Genomic DNA, 22,009 nt, shown 5'->3' on the forward strand with positions numbered 1-22,009 from the left:
CACCTCCAAGGTCATGTTGTTGCGGCATATACGTTACCCAGAAGTTCATTCAAAGTTCATTAGAAGAAGGAAAAGGATGGAGACCGCATATCCGATTTCCAGGCTTTATTACTATCTCTGCAGAGTATAGGCTGGACAGCAAGCAAAGGGCTGTCACAACTTCGAATCCCAATGGCACCCGTATATATAGAGCTCAAACTTAGCTTTCCCTTACATGCACAGAAAGTCTCTGACATTTACTTAGTACATTCATTAACAGGTGTTTCCATGTATATAGTTGCCAAGAACATCTTTATCAGGCCTTGGCAGACACTTTGTGAAACTCAACATCTGCTTGATGATATCACATGTTTTTACATGTTCACCATTTACCATTAGATGATTCTTAAAGTTCAGTTCCTTAAATCTCGAATTGAATTATCACTTTCATCTGCTTATAACACAAGATCTGACCAAGGCAAGCTCCTTTAGTTAATTCAGCCTTTTAAAACGTCATTATAACTTATAACTCCCAGATACCAAAATAATAGTAATGTAATCCCCTTTCTTTCTACCTTGCCTCCACCTCCCCAAAGGGGACTCAGGGCGGCTTACATGAGGCCAAGCCCAGAGGTGCCTCACAAACAAATAAAACAGTGCAATGAATTTCAGGAAATGGAACTATGACTGACGAGTTTGGATCATGATTCTAGTTATGAGACGCCACTTGAATGTCTGTTACTGTTAAATTGTTTGATTTGTTTCTGTGTCAACTGTTTTTAAGTACCTTGTTGATGTCGCATTGAATCTTTGCCTTGATTGTTCGCCTTGTTTTGGCTTGATTGTTGTAAACCGCTATGAGTCGCCTTAGGGCTGAGAATGGCGGTATACAAGTGAAGTAAATCCATAAATAAATAAAACCAGAAGCACAGAACAAACATCACAACAAAATAAATAGAGCACAAGAATACCATAAAACAATGCCGAATAAGACAATAAAAAATCAAGCTGTATACATATATATATAGAGAGAGAGAGAGACGTACACACTAGCCGTCCCCTGCCAGGCATTGCTGTGGCCCAGTCTTGTGACCTGGCTTGGGTTTCTCATATAATGTGATGTCTGGATGCTTGTGGGTCAACAGTATTTGTTGTTGTTGCTTTGTCCGTGTTGCTGTGGAGATTGCCTGGCTTGCCCACTCTGGAACATGCAACACATCACTGGCCTTCTTCAGGGGTCCCTTTCACATCTTGGATACTATATCTCTCTGTGTGTGTGAATCCTATCTCTCGATCTCTATCTCTGGCTGGATGGCTCTCTGTCAGGAGGGCTGTGATTAGGTTTCCTTGCCCTGGTGAAGGGAGTTGGACTGGATGGCCTTCAGTATTAACTGTTTGTCATGGGGATTCTGTTTGGGAAGTTGGCCCCAATTGGTGTGGCCATGGGAGGGAAAGGGCCGCTTCCCCTTTAAAGATGCAAATGAGCCCCGCCAGAGGGCAGCCAATCAGGACCGCGCAGGGAGGGGAGGGGAGGGGGCGACGCCACCGGAGGCCCCGCCCCTTCCGGTCCGGCCGCCATTTTCCCGGAGGAAGCCTCCTTTCTCGCCCAGGGAAGAAGCCTCTCTCTCTCTCTCTCTTCGCCTTGGGTGTCTCTCCGGAGAAGGTCTGTATCTGTCTCTCTCTCTCTCTCTCTCTCTCTGGGATTCCCTCCTGGCTTGGGAGGGCGGACTACAACTCCCAGGAGCCAGGGCCAGGCTTCCCCACACCAGGCCTGTAGGCACAGCTGGACAGGGTGGGCCTGAGTGCCAAGGGTGGTCCAGGTCTCTCACTAGCTGGGTTCAAGGGCTCTCTGGGTCAGGGTGGACTACAACTCCCAGGCGCCCAGGACGGTCACCCCCAAGCCCAGCCAGTATCCACAGTTGGCCATGCTGGTTCTCTGAGTGCCAAGGGTGGTCCAGGTCTCTCACTGGCTGGGTTCAAGGGCTCTCTGGGTCGGGGGGAACTACAACTCCCAGGCGCCCAGGGCGGTCACCCCCAAGCCCAGCCAGTATCCACAGTTGGCCATGCTGGTTCTCTGAGTGCCAAGGGTGGTCCAGGTCTCTCACTGGCTGGGTTCAAGGGCTCTCTGGGTCAGGGGGAACTACAACTCCCAGACTCCCAGGGCAGTCACCCCCAAGCCCAGCCAGTATCCACAGTTGGCCATGCTGGTTCTCTGAGTGCCAAGGGTGGTCCAGGCCTCTCACTAGCTGGGTTCAAGGGCTCTCTGGGTCGGGGGGAACTACAACTCCCAGGCGCCCAGGGCGGTCACCCCCAAGCCCAGCCAGTATCCACAGTTGGCCATGCTGGTTCTCTGAGTGCCAAGGGTGGTCCAGGTCTCTCACTAGCTGGGTTCAAGGGCTCTCTGGGTCAGGGGGAACTACAACTCCCAGGCGCCCAGGGCGGTCACCCCCAAGCCCAGCCAGTATCCACAGTTGGCCATGCTGGTTCTCTGAGTGCCAAGGGTGGTCCAGGTCTCTCCCTGGCTGGGTTCAAGGGCTCTCTGGGTCAGGGTGGACTACAACTCCCAGGCGCCCAGGGCGGTCACCCCCAAGCCCAGCCAGTATCCACAGTTGGCCATGCTGGTTCTCTGAGTGCCAAGGGTGGTCCAGGCCTCTCACTAGCTGGGTTCAAGGGCTCTCTGGGTCGGGGGGAACTACAACTCCCAGGCGCCCAGGGCGGTCACCCCCAAGCCCAGCCAGTATCCACAGTTGGCCATGCTGGTTCTCTGAGTGCCAAGGGTGGTCCAGGTCTCTCACTAGCTGGGTTCAAGGGCTCTCTGGGTCAGGGGGAACTACAACTCCCAGGCGCCCAGGGCGGTCACCCCCAAGCCCAGCCAGTATCCACAGTTGGCCATGCTGGTTCTCTGAGTGCCAAGGGTGGTCCAGGTCTCTCCCTGGCTGGGTTCAAGGGCTCTCTGGGTCAGGGTGGACTACAACTCCCAGGCGCCCAGGGCGGTCACCCCCAAGCCCAGCCAGTATCCACAGTTGGCCATGCTGGTTCTCTGAGTGCCAAGGGTGGTCCAGGTCTCTCACTGGCTGGGTTCAAGGGCTCTCTGGGTCAGGGGGAACTACAACTCCCAGGCGCCCAGGGCGGTCACCCCCAAGCCCAGCCAGTATCCACAGTTGGCCATGCTGGTTCTCTGAGTGCCAAGGGTGGTCCAGGCCTCTCACTAGCTGGGTTCAAGGGCTCTCTGGGTCGGGGGGAACTACAACTCCCAGGCGCCCAGGGCGGTCACCCCCAAGCCCAGCCAGTATCCACAGTTGGCCATGCTGGTTCTCTGAGTGCCAAGGGTGGTCCAGGTCTCTCACTAGCTGGGTTCAAGGGCTCTCTGGGTCAGGGTGGACTACAACTCCCAGGCGCCCAGGGCGGTCACCCCCAAGCCCAGCCAGTATCCACAGTTGGCCATGCTGGTTCTCTGAGTGCCAAGGGTGGTCCAGGCCTCTCACTAGCTGGGTTCAAGGGCTCTCTGGGTCGGGGGGAACTACAACTCCCAGGCGCCCAGGGCGGTCACCCCCAAGCCCAGCCAGTATCCACACTTGGCCATGCTGGTTCTCTGAGTGCCAAGGGTGGTCCAGGCCTCTCACTAGCTGGGTTCAAGGGCTCTCTGGGTCGGGGGGAACTACAACTCCCAGGCGCCCAGGGCGGTCACCCCCAAGCCCAGCCAGTATCCACAGTTGGCCATGCTGGTTCTCTGAGTGCCAAGGGTGGTCCAGGTCTCTCACTGGCTGGGTTCAAGGGCTCTCTGGGTCAGGGGGAACTACAACTCCCAGGCGCCCAGGGCGGTCACCCCCAAGCCCAGCCAGTATCCACAGTTGGCCATGCTGGTTCTCTGAGTGCCAAGGGTGGTCCAGGTCTCTCACTAGCTGGGTTCAAGGGCTCTCTGGATCAGGGTGGACTACAACTCCCAGGCGCCCAGGGCGGTCACCCCCAAGCCCAGCCAGTATCCACAGTTGGCCATGCTGGTTCTCTGAGTGCCAAGGGTGGTCCAGGCCTCTCACTAGCTGGGTTCAAGGGCTCTCTGGGTCGGGGGGAACTACAACTCCCAGGCGCCCAGGGCGGTCACCCCCAAGCCCAGCCAGTATCCACAGTTGGCCATGCTGGTTCTCTGAGTGCCAAGGGTGGTCCAGGTCTCTCACTGGCTGGGTTCAAGGGCTCTCTGGGTCGGGGGGAACTACAACTCCCAGGCGCCCAGGGCGGTCACCCCCAAGCCCAGCCAGTATTCACACTTGGCCAGGCTGGTTCTCTGAGTGCCAAGGGTGGTCCAGGCCTCTCACTAGCTGGGTTCAAGGGCTCTCTGGGTCGGGGGGAACTACAACTCCCAGGCGCCCAGGGCGGTCACCCCCAAGCCCAGCCAGTATCCACAGTTGGCCATGCTGGTTCTCTGAGTGCCAAGGGTGGTCCAGGTCTCTCACTGGCTGGGTTCAAGGGCTCTCTGGGTCGGGGGGAACTACAACTCCCAGGCGCCCAGGGCAGTCACCCCCAAGCCCAGCCAGTATCCACACTTGGCCATGCTGGTTCTCTGAGTGCCAAGGGTGGTCCAGGTCTCTCACTAGCTGGGTTCAAGGGCTCTCTGGGTCAGGGGGAACTACAACTCCCAGGCGCCCAGGGCTGTCACCCCCAAGCCCAGCCAGTATCCACAGTTGGCCATGCTGGTTCTCTGAGTGCCAAGCTTGGTCCAGGTCTCTCACTGGCTGGGTTCAAGGGCTCTCTGGATCAGGGTGGACTACAACTCCCAGGCGCCCAGGGCGGTCACCCCCAAGCCCAGCCAGTATCCACACTTGGCCATGCTGGTTCTCTGAGTGCCAAGGGTGGTCCAGGTCTCTCACTGGCTGGGTTCAAGGGCTCTCTGGGTCAGGGGGAACTACAACTCCCAGGCGCCCAGGGCGGTCACCCCCAAGCCCAGCCAGTATCCACACTTGGCCATGCTGGTTCTCTGAGTGCCAAGCTTGGTCCAGGTCTCTCACTGGCTGGGTTCAAGGGCTCTCTGGGTCGGGGGGAACTACAACTCCCAGGCGCCCAGGGCGGTCACCCCCAAGCCCAGCCAGTATCCACACTTGGCCATGCTGGTTCTCTGAGTGCCAAGGGTGGTCCAGGTCTCTCACTGGCTGGGTTCAAGGGCTCTCTGGGTCGGGGGGAACTACAACTCCCAGGCGCCCAGGGCGGTCACCCCCAAGCCCAGCCAGTATCCACACTTGGCCATGCTGGTTCTCTGAGTGCCAAGGGTGGTCCAGGTCTCTCACTGGCTGGGTTCAAGGGCTCTCTGGGTCGGGGGGAACTACAACTCCCAGGCGCCCAGGGCGGTCACCCCCAAACCCAGCCAGTATTCACACTTGGCCATGCTGGTTCTCTGAGTGCCAAGGGTGGTCCAGGTCTCTCACTGGCTGGGTTCAAGGGCTCTCTGGGTCAGGGGGAACTACAACTCCCAGGCGCCCAGGGCGGTCACCCCCAAGCCCAGCCAGTATCCACACTTGGCCATGCTGGTTCTCTGAGTGCCAAGCTTGGTCCAGGTCTCTCACTGGCTGGGTTCAAGGGCTCTCTGGGTCGGGGGGAACTACAACTCCCAGGCGCCCAGGGCGGTCACCCCCAAGCCCAGCCAGTATCCACACTTGGCCATGCTGGTTCTCTGAGTGCCAAGGGTGGTCCAGGTCTCTCACTGGCTGGGTTCAAGGGCTCTCTGGGTCGGGGGGAACTACAACTCCCAGGCGCCCAGGGCGGTCACCCCCAAGCCCAGCCAGTATCCACACTTGGCCATGCTGGTTCTCTGAGTGCCAAGGGTAGTCCAGGTCTCTCACTAGCTGGGTTCAAGGGCTCTCTGGGTCAGGGGGAACTACAACTCCCAGGCGCCCAGGGCGGTCACCCCCAAGCCCAGCCAGTATCCACAGTTGGCCATGCTGGTTCTCTGAGTGCCAAGGGTGGTCCAGGTCTCTCACTAGCTGGGTTCAAGGGCTCTCTGGGTCAGGGGGAACTACAACTCCCAGGCGCCCAGGGCGGTCACCCCCAAGCCCAGCCAGTATCCACAGTTGGCCATGCTGGTTCTCTGAGTGCCAAGGGTGGTCCAGGTCTCTCACTGGCTGGGTTCAAGGGCTCTCTGGATCAGGGTGGACTACAACTCCCAGGCGCCCAGGGCGGTCACCCCCAAGCCCAGCCAGTATCCACACTTGGCCATGCTGGTTCTCTGAGTGCCAAGGGTGGTCCAGGTCTCTCACTAGCTGGGTTCAAGGGCTCTCTGGGTCAGGGTGGACTACAACTCCCAGGCGCCCAGGACGGTCACCCCCAAGCCCAGCCAGTATCTACACTTGGCCATGCTGGTTCTCTGTGTGCCAAGGGTGGTCCAGGTCTCTCACTAGCTGGGTTCAAGGGCTCTCTGGGTCAGGGTGAACTACAACTCCCAGGCGCCCAGGACGGTCACCCCCAAGCCCAGCCAGTATCTACACTTGGCCATGCTGGTTCTCTGTGTGCCAAGGGTGGTCCAGGTCTCTCACTAGCTGGGTTCAAGGGCTCTCTGGGTCAGGGTGAACTACAACTCCCATGTGCCCAGGACGGTCACCCCCAAGCCCAGCCAGTATCTACACTTGGCCATGCTGGTTCTCTGTGTGCCAAGGGTGGTCCAGGTCTCTCACTAGCTGGGTTCAAGGGCTCTCTGGGTCAGGGTGAACTACAACTCCCATGCGCCCAGGACGGTCACCCCCAAGCCCAGCCAGTATCTACAGTTGGCCATGCTGATTCTCTGAGTGCCAAGGGTGGTCCAGGCCTCTCCCTGGCTGGGTTCAAGGGCTCCCTGGGTCAGGGTGGACTACAACTCCCATGCGCCCAGGGCGGTCACCCCCAAGCCCAGCCAGTATCTACAGTTGGCCATGCTGATTCTCTGAGTGCCAAGGGTGGTCCAGGCCTCTCCCTGGCTGGGTTCAAGGGCTCTCTGGGTCAGGGTGGACTACAACTCCCATGCGCCCAGGGCGGTCACCCCCAAGCCCAGCCAGTATCTACACTTGGCCATGCTGGTTCTCTGTGTGCCAAGGGTGGTCCAGGTCTCTCACTAGCTGGGTTCAAGGGCTCTCTGGGTCAGGGTGAACTACAACTCCCAGATTCCAAGGGCAGTCACCCCCAAGCCCAGCCAGTATCCACAGTTGGCCATGCTGGTTCTCTGTGTGCCGAGCTTGGTCCAGATCTAGTTCCAACAGGCCTCACAACCTCTGAGGATGCTTGATATAGATGCAGGCGAAACGTCAGAAGAGAATGCTTCTGGAACAGAACCATATAGCCCGAAAAATCCTACAACTATCCGGTGATTCCGGCCATGGAAGCCTTTGGCAATCCAACCCTCTTATTATGATTGTATGGTGCCCCCGGTGGCTCAGTGGGTTAAAGCACTGAGCTGCTGAGCTTGTTGATCGAAAGGTTGCAGGTTCGATTCCGGGGAGTGGTGTGAGCTTCCGCTGTCAGCCCTAGGTTCTGCCAACCTAGCAGTTCGAAAACATGCAAATGTGAGTAGATCAATAGGTACCGCTCCGGCGGGAAGGTAAGGGCGCTCCATGCAGTCATGCCGGCCACATGACCTTGGAGGTGTCTACGGACAACGCCGGCTCTTCGGCTTAGAAATGGAGATGAGCACCACACCCCAGAGACAGACCTGACTGGACTTAATGTCAGGGGACTACCTTTATCTTTACCTATTATGATTTACCTATTCTCCCCCACTTTGGCTCTCCGGCAGGAGACTCAAAGCGGATAAACAGAAAAGCATCCGCATACCATTCAAAGGATGATGACCTATAATAATAATAATAATAATAATGGACTAGCCGTCCCCTGCCATGTGCTGCTGTGGCCCAGTCTGGTGAATAAAGTAATGGTTTCTAATATATGTAATTTTTTATGCTTGTGGGTAAACAGTATTTCTTTTTGTTTCTTTGTCCGTGTTGATGTGGAGAGTGTCTGGTTTCCCTGCTCTGGGATATGGAACATATTATTGTCCTTCTTCAGGGGTCCCTTTCAAATCTAGGATACTATATCTCTCTCTGTGTGAATCATATCTATCTATATCTGTGGCTGGATGGCCCTTTGTCGGGAGGGCTCTGATTCCGTTTTCTTGCCCTGGTGACAGGAGTTGGACTGCATGGCCTTGAGTATTTTCTGTCTTTCGTGGGGGTTCTGTGTGGGAAGTTTGCCCCAATTGATGGGGTTCACAATGCTCTTTGATTGTAGGTGAACTATACATCCCAGTAACTACAACTCCCAAATATCAAGGTTTATTATCCCCAAAGTCCGTCTGTGTTCATATTTGGGCATATGGAATATTCGTGCCAAGTGTGGTCCAGATCCATCATTGTTTGAGTCCAAGGTGCTCTCTGGATGTGGGTGAACTTCAACTCCCAAACTCAAGGTCAATGCCCACCAAACCCTTCTGGTGTTTTCTGTTGTTCACGGGAGTCCTGTGTGCCCCGTTTGGTTGAATTCTATCATGCTATTTGATTGTAGGTGAACTATAAATCCCAGCAACTACAACTCCCAAAAGACAAAATCCAATTTTTTGAGTGAAGGACATACATTGGGTTGTTAAGCGTCTTGTGTCCAAATTTGGTGCCAATTCGTCCAGTGATTTTTGAGTTCTGTTAATCCCACAAACGAAGATTACATTATTGTTATTGTTGTTGTTGTTGTTATTATTATTATTATTGATGTCTCCCCATTTTCTCTCTTCCGAAGGGGACTCAAAGCAGGTGGACATATATATACTCTATATATATATATATATATATATATATATATATATATATATAATTTATAATTACACACACACACATATATATAATTATAAATATATATAAATATATAATGTAATATATTGTGGAATAATGTTATACTCCTCTTCCTTATTTTGCTCCTTTTTAAAAAGTAATTATTATTATTATTATATAGATTAATATGGCGGACACTCTAGTGATGACTAAAATATTGTAAATAAAAATAATATAATATGGGAGACACTAATATTATTACAATATTTGAAATTATACTTTATTTATAGTATCATAAGTAATATGTTTAAAGATATATTAATATGGTAGACACTCTAATGATGACTAAACATATAAAAATAAAAATATTAATATGGGTGACACTCTATTATTAAATATTATAATATGATTTAGAGTAATATTTAATGTATGATATTAAAATCTTATAAATAGATTAATATAAAAGTCACTAATGATTAAAATATAAATATTAAATAAAAATGTATTAGTGTGTTGGACTATATTAGTGTGTCGGTGGGTGGGGGCGTGGCTTTCTCAGAGGGGGGTGGGCGGAGGAGGAGGAGTGTAGGGGTGGGGCATCGGTGGGTGGGGGCATGGCTTCCGCGCAGGGGGGTGGGCGGAGGAGGAGGAGTGTAGGGGCGAGGCGTCGGTGGGGGCGGGGCTTCCGCGGAGGGGGTGGGCGGAGGAGGAGGAGTGTAGGGGTGGGGCGTCGGTGGGGGCGGGGCTTCCGCAGAGGGGGGTGGGCGGAGGAGGAGGAGTGTAGGGGCGAGGCGTCGGTGGGGGCGGGGCTTCCGCGGAGGGGGTGGGCGGAGGAGGAGGAGTGTAGGGGTGGGGCGTCGGTGGGGGCGGGGCTTCCGCAGAGGGGGGTGGGCGGAGGAGGAGGAGTGTAGGGGCGGGGCGTCTGTGGGTGGGGGCGGGGCTTCCGCAGAGGGGGGTGGGCGGAGGAGGAGTGGGAGGAGGAATGGATGGCGTATGGGAGGGGCGGTGGAGGATGGGGGCGTGGCTTGCGGGAGGGTACGTTGGGCGACCGGCCATGTGCGCGCGCCGGGAACTTGTGGCGGGGCAGCTTTGCGCATGCTCAGTTGGTTTTTTGTTTTTGTGAGTGTGTCGAAATGTTGTTTAGAATTTTGAATCGCTATCTGCATACCTTGTGGGTTGAGGTATGTGCATGCCAAGTTTGGTGTGTTTTGGGCCGGGGGTTTTCGCGTTTTGCTGTCCCGTTGAACGCCCCTAACAGATTTCTATATATAGATATAATGTGATGTAAAATAATATTTAATGAATAATATTAAAATATTATAAATCAATATATTAATATGGAAGACATTCTTAAAAATAATACTTAAAATAATATAATATTAAAATATTATAAATGGAAAATATTAATATAGCAGACACTAGTGATGATTTAATTCACTGTAAATAAAAAATATATTAATATAGCAGTCACTCCCATTTATAGTTTGGCAAGGCACCATCACTATTGGGCAGAGGCGGCAAAGGGCTCACAAAACTACAGCTCCAGGATATTGTTGTTGTTGTTATTTGAAACACAACAAGATGAGTCCACAGCAAACAAGATCACTCTCCTGGATTTTGTATTGGATCACACGTCGGATACTTCCTAGGTTTCTAGGGCTGTGTGATGTATCAGTGAGTGTGTTTAGATCCCTGTAAGGTGGCCTTTTGCAGCTGACAGGGGGGGATTTGGTCAGCGCTGATGGGTTTTAAGTGCAGGCCAAGGTCTTGAGGCACTGCACCCAGTGTGCCCGTCCCCTCTGGGACCCCCTTGACTGGCTTGTGCCAGAGTCTTTGCAGTTCAATCTTTAAATTCTCGTATCGTGTCAGCTTTTCCAGTTGTTTGTCTTCAATCCTGCTGTCACCTGCGATTGCAACATCGATGATCCAAACTTGGTTTTTTAACACGATGGTAAGGTCAGGAGTCTTGTGCTCGAAAACGCGTTTGGTGGGGACACGAGACAGGGCCTTTTCTGTGGTGGCCCCCCGACTCTGGAACACCCTCCCCAAAGATCTTAGACAGGCCCCTACATTGGCAGTCTTTAGAAAGAACTTGAAGACCTGGCTGTTCCGATGTGCCTTCTTCCCAGATTAGGAAATCTCCAATACCAAGTCCCAGAAGCACTTGATTAGAACCAAGATTGCCGCACGCTGCACGCTGCACTTACCCCAGAATCCTTATATACCACCTGTCACATCAGCACTTTTAATTCTGTACCCATTACCTTGGCCCGGCCCAGTTTTATTGTGTTTTGGTGTATTGTTATTGCTTGTTGTTTTGTTGTCTAATATTGCTTTAATTGTTTCTAATTTGCTTTAGGTTTTGTATTGTTATGTTGTGTATTGAGGCCTTGGCCATTGTAAGCCGCATCGAGTCCTTCGGGAGATGCTAGCGGGGTACAAATAAAGCTAATAATAATAATAATAATAATAATAATAATAATAATAATAATACTGTCTGTCTGAATTCGGAAGTCCCAGAGTAGTTTGACCTGTTCATTTTCTGTAACTTTTTCAGGCTTGTGATCCCACCAGTTCTTTGTCACAGGCAGATGGTATTTGTGGTACAAGTCCCAATGAATCATCTGAGCAAGGGTGTTGTGCCTCTGCTTGGAGTCTGTCTGCGCAACCTTCTTGCAGCAGCTGAGGATGGGATCTGTTGTTTCATCTGCTTCCTTGCAGAGTCTACACTTGGGATCTGTTGCCGACTTTTCAATTCTGGCTTTGATTGCAACATTATTATTATTCTTGTTGTTATTGTTGTTATTGTACTATTTAACAGACCGCTGGGGGATAAATATCTCTTAATTAGGCACGTTTTAATAATGTTTTTTTGAAGGCTTTCATGGTCAGAATCACTGGGTTGCTGTACATTTTTGGGCCTGTCTAGTCATGTTCCAGCAGCATTCTCTCCTGACGTTTCCCCTGCATCTGTGGCTAATGGCACCTTCAGAGGTTCTCTTGGCAGTGAAACAAGTGGAGTAGTGTATATATTCCTGTGGAATAATATCCAGTGTGGGAGAAAGAACCCTTGTCTGTTTGAAGAAAGGCTGAATGTTGCAGTGAGCAAGCTTGAATTAGCATTGGAGTAGCCATGAAGTCTGCAGAGTCAATCAGTGAGGATATCTGCAGAGAGGCGGCCTGGCCTCTGTTTCCTGTAGGCACCCTCTTTTTAGGTGGTGTTAACTGGCACCTGATTGCTTGCTGTCTGGAGTTCTCCTCTTTCTGAGTTTTGGACACAGAATCTTATTTGAAAACGCAGAAATGCTGGGCCATTCGCACCTGCTTCAAGCAGACAAGGGTTCTTTCTCCCACCCTGGACATTATTCCAAAGGGACAGAGACACACCACTTGCTTCATTGTCTACCCAGGACGTACTCTGATGTCCTGGGTATTTCCATTTTCAACATGACCCATGAAGGGAAAGGGGGAAATTGTGGAGGCAAAGAAAGCTTCTCCCCTTCATCCTTGACCTTTTGCTTCTCTCTTAACCAGGGAAACGAGGATTCTGTGGAGCCACCCCTTGGATGCAGCAATGAAATCAATAATATAGGAAGAATTTCTCTCTAGTTGATGGACTTGCTGAAATCTTGGTCTCACGTACAGATAAGGAAGGAAAAAAGAAGACGGAAGTATCTGTATTGCAATCAAACACCCATATCGTGGCTGACATGGAGGAGAAAGCATTTAAAGCATTTATATGCCTGGAATGTGGGAAAAGTTTCACTCGCAGCTGTGATCTGAAGCGACATCAAAGAACTCACACGGGGGAGAAATCCTATGCATGCCTGGAGTGTGGAAGGAGCTTCACTCACAGTGGTAGTCTACGTTTACATGAAAGGATTCACACTGGGGAGAAACCCTATACATGCCCGGAGTGTGGAAAGAGCTTCACTCATAGTTCAGGTCTACGTTCCCATCAACGGACTCATACTGGGGAGAAACCCTATACATGCCCGGAGTGTGGGAAGACTTTCACTCATAGTTCAGGTCTACGTTCACATCAACGGACTCATACTGGGGAGAAACCCTATACATGCCTGGAGTGTGGAAAGAGGTTCACTCATACTACAGGTCTACGTTTGCATCTAAGGATTCACACTGGGGAGAAACCTTATACATGCCCAGAGTGTGGAAAGAGCTTCGCTCATAGTTCACATCTATATAAACATCAAAGGACTCACACTGGAGAGAAACCCTATAACTGCCTGGAGTGTGGGCAGAGCTTCACTGAGAGTGGAAATCTACGTTCACATCAAAGGATTCACACTGGTGAGAAGCCCTATACATGCCTGGAGTGTGGTCAGAGCTTTACTCATAGTTCATATCTACGTTCACATCAAAGGATTCACATGGGGGAGAAACCCTATACATGCCCAGAGTGTGGAAAGAGCTTTGCTCAGAGTGAACATCTACGTTCACACCAAAGGACTCACACTGGGGAGAAACCCTATAAATGCCTGGAGTGTGGGCAGACCTTCACTCGGAGTTCAAATCTACGTTCACATCAAAGTATTCACATGGGGGAGAAATGCTATAACTGCCTGGAGTGTGGGCAGAGCTTCACTCAGAGTGGAAATCTACGTTCACATCAAAGGAGTCACACGGGGGAGAAACTCTATACATGCCTGGAGTGCGGGCAGAGCTTCTCTGAGAGTGGAAATCTACGTTCACATCTAAGAACTCATACTGGGGAGAAACCCTATACATGCCTGGAGTGTGGAAAGAGCTTCACTCTGAGTTCAATCCTACATAAACACCAAAGGGTTCACATGGAAGAGAAACCGCATAGATGCCTGTAGTGTGGACAGAGCTTCTCTCAGAGTGGAAGTCTATGTTCACATCAAAGGATTCACACTGGGGAGAAACCCTATCAATGCCATGAGTGATGACAGAGCTACACTGAGAGTTCAGGTCTACTTTCACACCAAAGGGCTCACACTGGGGAACAATCCTATAAATCCCATGAGTGATGACAGAGCTTCACCCATTGTTCAAGTTTACGTTCTCATCAAAGAACTTATACTGGGAGAAACTCTATAAATGCATAGTGTGTGGAAAAAGCTTCTCTGAGAATGGAAAGCTACATAGACATCAAAGGACTCACACTGGGGAGCAACATCCATGCCTGGAGTGTGGAAAGAGCTTCATTCATAGTTCAGGTCTACGTTCACATCAAAGGACTCACACTGAAGAGAAACCGTATACATGCCTGGAGTGTGGAAAGAGACTGCGCAGCTGAGACAGAAGGAGCAGGCAGATCTCCACGCAAGACATCGGACTTTGAATGTGGGGATAAAGTGCTTGTATTAAAACCAAGGTCAAAAAGAAAGCTAGAAGTCGCATGGGAAGGTCTCTATACAGTTCTAAGATATCTGAGGTGACTTATTTAGTGGGAGAAAACTCTGAGGGAGGGAGATGTAAAAAGTGACATGTAAACATGTTAAAGCCTTATCACTCAAGGGCTAATGTGATTATGCAAGTCTCCCAAGAGACAGATGGAGAGGTTTCATTGTCTGGTTGGGGGAAGGTGCGTTCTGATTGTACCCAGCCTTCTGTGGAGGAAAATACAAACCTCACAGCTCCACAGAAAAAGCAGCTGCAAGATCTATTACACCAGTAGAGAGAGGTATTTTCTAACATACCTGGGAGAACTAATATGTCGGAGTGAGACCCTCCAGTCTGCGCAGCGAATTTGAGGTTTCCAGATCACACAGACTCAATTACCACACTGCAGTCTTCTTCAGTTTCAAAAACAACAAACTTTACTGAAAGCATGTCTATATGCGACTACATGTTGAAGAGGGGAAATGGCGACAGACAAAATACAGCATAAAACACACAGACAAAGAAAGATCCACCCTCCTGCCTTATCTATCTTCTGGCTGGTACACTCCTTATTTTTTCAGGGCAAAGGAATTCCTGTTACCACAGTCTCAAGGACTCCACTCTCTGGCCTGTTCCAACTCTCTAACAATAATAATTTACTGCACATGTGAACAAAAATGAACATGACTGAATCCATCTTGAAATATGTCAGCTCCAATGGCTGCCGATCCAATTCCGAGCACAATTCAAAGTGCTGGTTTTGACCTATAAAACCCCATACGGTTCTGGCCCAATGTATCTGTCCGAACGGATTTCCCTCTACGTCCCACCTTGGAGTCTAAGATTCTCTGGGGAGGCCCTGCTCTCGACTCCGCCTTTATTACAAGTGAGACTGGCGGGGACGAGGAGCAGGGCCTTCTCGGTGGTGGCTCCCCACCTGTGGAACTCACTCCCCGGGGAGATTAGATCGGCGACTTCCCTCCTATCATTTAGGAGGGAAGTGAAGACCTGGATATGGGATCAGGCATTTGGATGCTCTGGCAGCTAAAGGAAGGACCTGGATGATGGACAAGAAAATATTGACTGAATAGTACGGATCTATGGAACTTTGGAACGCTGAACATGAGATTAGTTAATGATGGTTTATGTTTTTGGTGACTTTTGATGATTTTAATCTGTTAACTGTTTAAATGTTATTTTTGTATGTTTGCATTTTGATATAGGCATCGAATTTGTGCCTTCCTTTGTAAGCCGCCCTGAGTCCCCCCCCCCCCCCCCCGGGGGTGAGAAGGGCGGGGTAGAAGTAACGGAAATAAATAAATAAGTAAATAAAATATAATATTAACACATTGAAAAACATACATATAATATTTGCAATTATCCTGACATAATGTAGCCTGTCACCGTATCAACACAGGGACAGCTAATCCCATTTCATCTTCACCATACCGTGTAATAGGGGAGCGGGCCAAATTAATCCCAAAAGAGATTCAGGAGATGTGAAATCTTGGTTTGATAGTCCCATCAAGTAGTCCATGGTCATCTGTTATTTTAGTTCCTAAACCGGACCACACCATTAGGTTTTGTGTTGATTATCGTAAATTAAATCAGGTCGCTGGTTCGGATGTTTATCCTATGCCAAGAATAAATGAACTTATTGAGACCATAGGATCAGCCCAGTATATAACAACTTTAGACCTGAGAAAAGGGTATTGGCAGGTCGCTATGAATCCCGAGGATCAGGAGAAAGCTGCTTTTATTACACAGGATGGTTTATATCATTGTTTGGTTCTTCCTTTTGGTTTAAAAAATGCACCAGCAACTTTCCAAAGGTTAATTGACCAAATGTTAGCAGGAATGAAAGATTTTGTCCAGGCGTATATAGATGATCTGTCTGTCTATAGTCAAACGTGGGAGCAGCACCTGGAACACTTGGGGAAGGTGTTGAGTAGGTGAAATACCTTGGCCATGTGGTCAGAGGTGGAACCATATTGCCAGATATGGACAATGTGTAAGCCATAAGGGAATGGCCTAGACCATGTACCAAGAAACAGATTTGTTCATTTTTGGGAGTTGTGGGATTTTATAGGCGATTTATTCCAAGTTTTAGTTCACTTGCAGCAGTGTTGACTGATTGCACAAAAAAGGCCTCACCAGATAGCATGGTGTGGACGCCAGAGTGTCAAACTGCCTATGATTTGTTAAAGAGTGCGTTAATGACTGAACCTGTTTTACGAGCCCCGACTTTAATCAACCTTTTGTTTTGACAACTGATGCTTCTAAGGTAGGCCTTGGGGCAGTTTTGAGTCAGGAGAATGCTGAGGATGTGTTACAGCCAGTGCTGTAGATGAGTAAAAGGTTGTTAGAAAGGGAACAACACCTGTCAGCAATAGAGCGTGAGTGTTTGGCAATAGTTTGGGCCATCACAAAACTAAAGCCGTACCTGTGGGGGAGGAAGTTTACGCTCTGCACGGATCACTCACCTTTACGGTGGCTGCATCAGGTAAAGAGTACCAACAGCAAGTCGATCCATTGGAGTTCAGCACTCCAAGATTATGATGTTGAGGTCAAGCACATGAAAGGCACCCAAAATGTAATGGCAGATGCATTATCCAGAGCAATTGATTAAAAGGATCCAGGATTGGTAAAGGTATTGTTTTATTTATTTATTATTATTATTATTAAACTTTATTTGTACCCCGCTAGCATCTCCTGAAGGACTCGATGCGGCTTACAAAGGCCAAGGCCTCAACACACAAGATAACAATACAAACCTAAGGCAAATTAAAAACAATTAAAGCAATATAAACAACAAGCAATAAACAGTACACTAAGACACAATAAAGCTGGGCCGGGCCAGAGTAATGGGTACAGAATTAAAAGTGCTGATGTGACAGGAGGTATATAAGGCTTATAGGGTAAGTGCAGTGTGCGGTGTGCAGCAATCTTAGTTCTAGTAAAGTGCTTCTGGGACTTGGTATTGGAGATTTCCTATTCTGGGAAGGCACATCAGAACAGCCAGATCTTCAAGTTCTTTCTGAAGACTGCCAATGTAGGGGCCTGTCTAAGATATTTGGGGAGGGTGTTCCAGAGTTGGGGGGCCACCACAGAAAAGGCCCTGTCTCGTGTCCCCACCAAACACGCTTGCGACGCAGGTGGGATCACGAGCAGGGCCTCTCCAGATGACCGAAGTGAACGTGTGGGTTCGTAGACGGAGACACGGTCACGCAGGTAGGATGGTCCCAAACCGTTCAGGGCTTTATAGGTAAGCACCTGCACCTTAAATTGGGCTCGGTAGATAAACGGCAGCCAGTGGAGCTCCTTGAACAGGAGGGTTGACCTCTCTCTGTAAGCAGCGCCAGTTAACATTCTCGTTGGACCAGTTGGAACTTCCGAGCCGTTTTCAAGGGCAGCCCCACGTAGAGCGCATTGCAGTAGTCCAATCTGTTTTAGATGTGATGAATTCGTGTATATGCATAAATGTGTACTGTATTTACTGTTTCTCCTTTTTCAGGAATGTATTTGTTGTATATACTGTATTGATTGCTTAATACGTAATAATGACTTTTTGCAAATGTATTTATTGCAGATGTGTTGCAAATGTATTTTTACTGTGTGTGGGTTTACTGTGGGGATGGTGAACAGTTTAGTTAGAATTTTGTTAGTTAGGCTTACAGTGTAGAGCTAGGCCTTTGCTTCAGAAGAGGAAGGAAAACCTCTTCATTCAGCAAAGCATCTTGGGCGAGGGAGGAATGTAATGAATCCCTTTCCTTGTTTGGCTGCCTGAGGCCTAAAGGGAGTGGGCCTAGTGAAGCCACAGAATGCATTTTAGGAAAGGGAGACAGGGAGAAGCCATCTTAGTTAGGTTTGCCTTGAGGGGGCGTGTTCAAGTCTTAGAGGGAAAATCAATAAGCTAGGATTGGTTAGAAAGATGCGGGCAGAACCTAGAGGGAAAAAAGTATCTTTTAAACTGAGGCTTGAAGTCCCTTTTTAGCCAGTTGGACTTTGGAGCTCTTAGAGAGAGGAAGAGTTGGTGTTAGTCAGAGCGAGTTTGGGTTTGAGAAGAAGATTGGGTCATGAAGGGACATTATTATTATTATGTCCCTTATACAGGAGGGGCACCATTGTGTCCCTAGTGCAGGGGTGCAGGAATGGCAATGTACCACTAGGAGGCACTGGCACACCATGTCTCCGGGTGAACATAGCAGATTCCAGTCCCCTGACGCTTATGCTTCACACCTTTCTGGCAAGGAGATGCAGGGGACATCATGACCTGGGATTGATAGTGGGCTGCAGGTTACCTCACCTTATGATGAGCTCACCTCTAGCCAATCACTCTACCAATGATGTAATCCCCCACTGTTGCTATGCAGACCTTGGCTAAAGAGCACCAGAACCAATATAAGCTTTGCTTGGGCAACAATAAAGGAAGCCATCATCATTTACTTCTACACCCTGCCTCCCGCCTGGTCATTATCGCGTTTCTACAGGGTCAGTCTTTTGTGTAGTATTCAGAATAGCTATTGAGTAGATAGCTAGAAGACTGTGTGGAGCAGTACCCCCTTAGTGGTCTGTTCAAATCCTAAGGAAGTTCAGTTCAGGGTTTTTGGCTAGATTCCTAAGGGGCTTTTTTGGGAGTTACTATCAGAGATTCATTTCCTGAAGTAATTTTCTGTGGTGGAACTTTGAAGACTTGTAACCCAGAAGTTTTTAAGATTTTGACTAATGCAACCACAAGCTTTTTATGCCAGTATTTTACTGAAACGATTAAGCATTTATACCAGATTATTTCAAGCCTGTTCAAGAAAAGTTCTTAATCATAGAATCAAAGTTGGAAGAGACCTCATGGGCCATCCAGTCCAACCCCATTCTGCCAAGAAGCAGGAATATTGCATTCAAATCACCCCTGACAAATGGCCATCCAGCCTCTGCTTAAAAGCTTCCAAAGAAGGAGCCTCCACCACACTCCGGGGCAGAGAGTTCCACTGCTGAACAGCTCTCACAGTCAGGAAGTTCTTCCTAATGTTCAGATGGAATCTCCTCTCTTGTAGTTTGAAGCCATTGTTCCGCGTCCTAGTCTCCAAGGAAGCAGAAAACAAGCTTGCTCCCTCCTCCCTGTGGCTTCCTCTCACATATTTATACATGGCTATCATATCGCCTCTCAGCCTTCTCTTCTTCAGGCTAAACATGCCCAGCTCCTTAAGCCGCTCCTCATAGGGCTTGTTCTCCAGACCCTTGATCCTTTGAGTCGCCCTCCTCTGGACACATTCCAGCTTGTCAATATCTCTCTTGAATTGTGGTGCCCAGAATTGGACACAATATTCCAGATGTGGTCTAACCAAAGCAGAATAGAGGGGTAGCATTACTTTCTTAGATCTAGACACTATGCTCCTATTGATGCAGGCCAAAATCCCATTGGCTTTTTTTGCCGCCGCATCACATTGTTGGCTCATGTTCCCCTTCCTCCCCACGAGGACTCCAAGATCTTTTTCACACGTACTGCTCTCGAGCCAGGCCTCATCGTCCCCCATTCTGTATCTTTGCATTTCATTTTTTCTGCCAAAGTGGCAGAAAATTAATTAATTAATTAATTAATTCTTGTTCTTTTTATCAACTTATACCAGCCTCAGTGTGAATACCTTTGTGGCCAAAGTGTTATTCAAGTCAGCTACACAACAGCCAACAGTGTGTGTTACAGGGGAAACTCTCAATATTACCTCAGCCTGATTATTATAAGAATGCTGGCAGCGGGATTCCCTTGAAGAATGAATTTAAGTCTTGCAGTTCCAGTGGTTCCCAGTTCCTAACTTTTAAATATACAGTGGGTTCAGCAACCATACTCCTTCTACCTTTTGTGAGCCTCATAATTTTGGCAGAACAGAGTTGGGATTCTAATATATATATATTTCCCCATCTTAATAAATTAATTAAATCTCCCTCTATGTTATAGTGTGCCACTCTACCAACCACCGTCAACAGTGAGACATGACACCTGGGTTCAGTCCCAATGTGTCCTGTTATGGTAAATCCTTGCAGGACACAAATATATGTGTGAAGAAAAACCTTACTGATTGTTCAGCCTCCTCCAGGCCCTCCTTCCTTCATCCAGAGGCACGCCATCCTGAGCTGAGCCTGGTTCTGAAGGCATGGAGACAGAGAGTTGGGTGTCATCTGCGTAAGGACAACACCCGCCCAGGCCTCTGGAGGACGTCTCCCAGCGGTGTCGTGTCAATCTGCCGTCTTGGGCAGAGGAGGGGAAAGGCCTTCCAAAACTACAACTCCCAGAAGATTATTATCCGTATTATGATTGGGTTGTTGTAAGTTTTCCGGGCTGTCTGGGCATGTCAAGGTCTATTTTCCTGAAACTACTGACAATGACATGTGTTTTCAAGAGGGCCAAAGACAATTGATCTTCTGGCTTCCTCACAGAACAAAATACTTCCTTCCAAGAGGAGACACTTCTGGACCAAGACATACTAATGATACTATTGATTCCTTCTTTTGTTCCTTTCTTGGGTTCTTTCCTTCCTCCTTCCTTGAATTCTGTATTATTCATTCCTTCATTTCTTTCCCCTCCTTCCTTCCTTTCTTGTTCTTTCTTGCTCTCCTCCTTGGGGGGGGGGGGGGGGGGAATATAACATAGATGTGCAGCTTCTCCGCTTGGCCACTTGGTGGCAGCAAAGGGCTGCAGATCAGAATCTCAAGGGAAGTGCAATATTCTCATGTCCACCAGAGGGCAGCAAAGGGAATTGCCATGAGGGTTAAAACTGGAACATCATTGACCTATTAATAATAATTAGGGCTGTCCAACCACGGAAAAAATTGTTTCTAAACTCGATTCGTTTTTAGGGGGTTTTTGCATTTCGTTATTTAAAAGAATTCCGAAATTTTTCTTTAAAAAAGTTCGATATTTACGAAATTTCAGAAATTACGAAACAATTTCGAAACAATAACGAATCGATTCGTTAATGGCAGACGCGATGGCGCAATATGCTAAAAAACTTGCACCAGACATACGGAAATAATAACGAAATAATAACGAAACAATTACGAAATAAATTTTAAAAATTTGTTTCGATTTTAAGTTGCTCCTGAATGGTTCAATACCGCTTCGTTATAAAAAAAAAAATAACGAATTAATAACGAATTACGAAATTAATGAACGAAACCGCCCAGCCCTAATAATAATACTAATATCCTGGGAGTTGTAGTTTCATATATTAGACACTATAGATCAGCATTTCTCAACCTGGGGATCGGGACCCCGGGGGGGGGGGGCATGAGGGGATGTCAGAGGGGTTGCGAAAGACCATCAGAAAACACATAGTCATGGGGATTCGGTGTGGGAAGTTTGGCCCAATTCTATCCTTGGTGGGGTTCAGAATGCTGTTTGATTGTAGGTGAACTATAAATCTCAGCAATTACAAACCCCAAATGTCAAGGTCTATTTTCCCCAAACTCCCCCAGTGTTCACATTTGGGCATATGGAGTATTCATGCCAAGTTTGGTCCAGATCCCTCAGTGTTTGAGTCCACAGTGCTCTCTGGATTTAGGTGAACTACAACTCCAAAATGCAAGATCAATGCCCACCAAACCCTCCCAGTATTTTCTGTTAGTCTTGGGAGTTCTGTGTGCCAAGATTGGTTCCATTCCATCGTTGGTGGAGGTCAGAATGCCCTTTGATGGTGGGCTAACTATAAATCCCAACAACTACAACTCCCAAATGAGTAAATCAACCCCACCAGGATTCACATTGGGGCGTATTGGGTATTTGTGCCAACTTTGGTCCAGTGAATGGAAATACATCCTGCATGCCGGATATTTACATGACGATTCATAACAATAGCAAAATGACAGTTGTCCTTGTTTGTTTCCTCAGAGGGTTGTTG

At 48.7% G+C, this 22,009-nt stretch overlaps 1 protein-coding gene across 1 annotated transcript; it reads left to right on the forward strand.

Annotated features, from left to right (window-relative positions):
* Positions 1-1,538: 1,538 nt before the first annotated feature.
* On the forward strand, positions 1,539-18,545 carry LOC137094722 (zinc finger protein 135-like). Its single transcript, XM_067470947.1, has 2 exons — positions 1,539-1,642; positions 12,288-18,545. The coding sequence occupies exon 2, from the start codon at positions 12,464-12,466 to the stop codon at positions 13,592-13,594; it is 1,131 nt and encodes a 376-aa protein (XP_067327048.1). The 5' UTR covers positions 1,539-1,642; positions 12,288-12,463; the 3' UTR covers positions 13,595-18,545.
* The last annotated feature ends 3,464 nt before the right edge of the window (positions 18,546-22,009 follow it).

The sequence above is a fragment of the Anolis sagrei genome, chromosome 8 (genome assembly GCF_037176765.1).
Source record: "Anolis sagrei isolate rAnoSag1 chromosome 8, rAnoSag1.mat, whole genome shotgun sequence".
Taxonomy (NCBI): Eukaryota; Metazoa; Chordata; class Lepidosauria; order Squamata; family Dactyloidae; genus Anolis; species Anolis sagrei.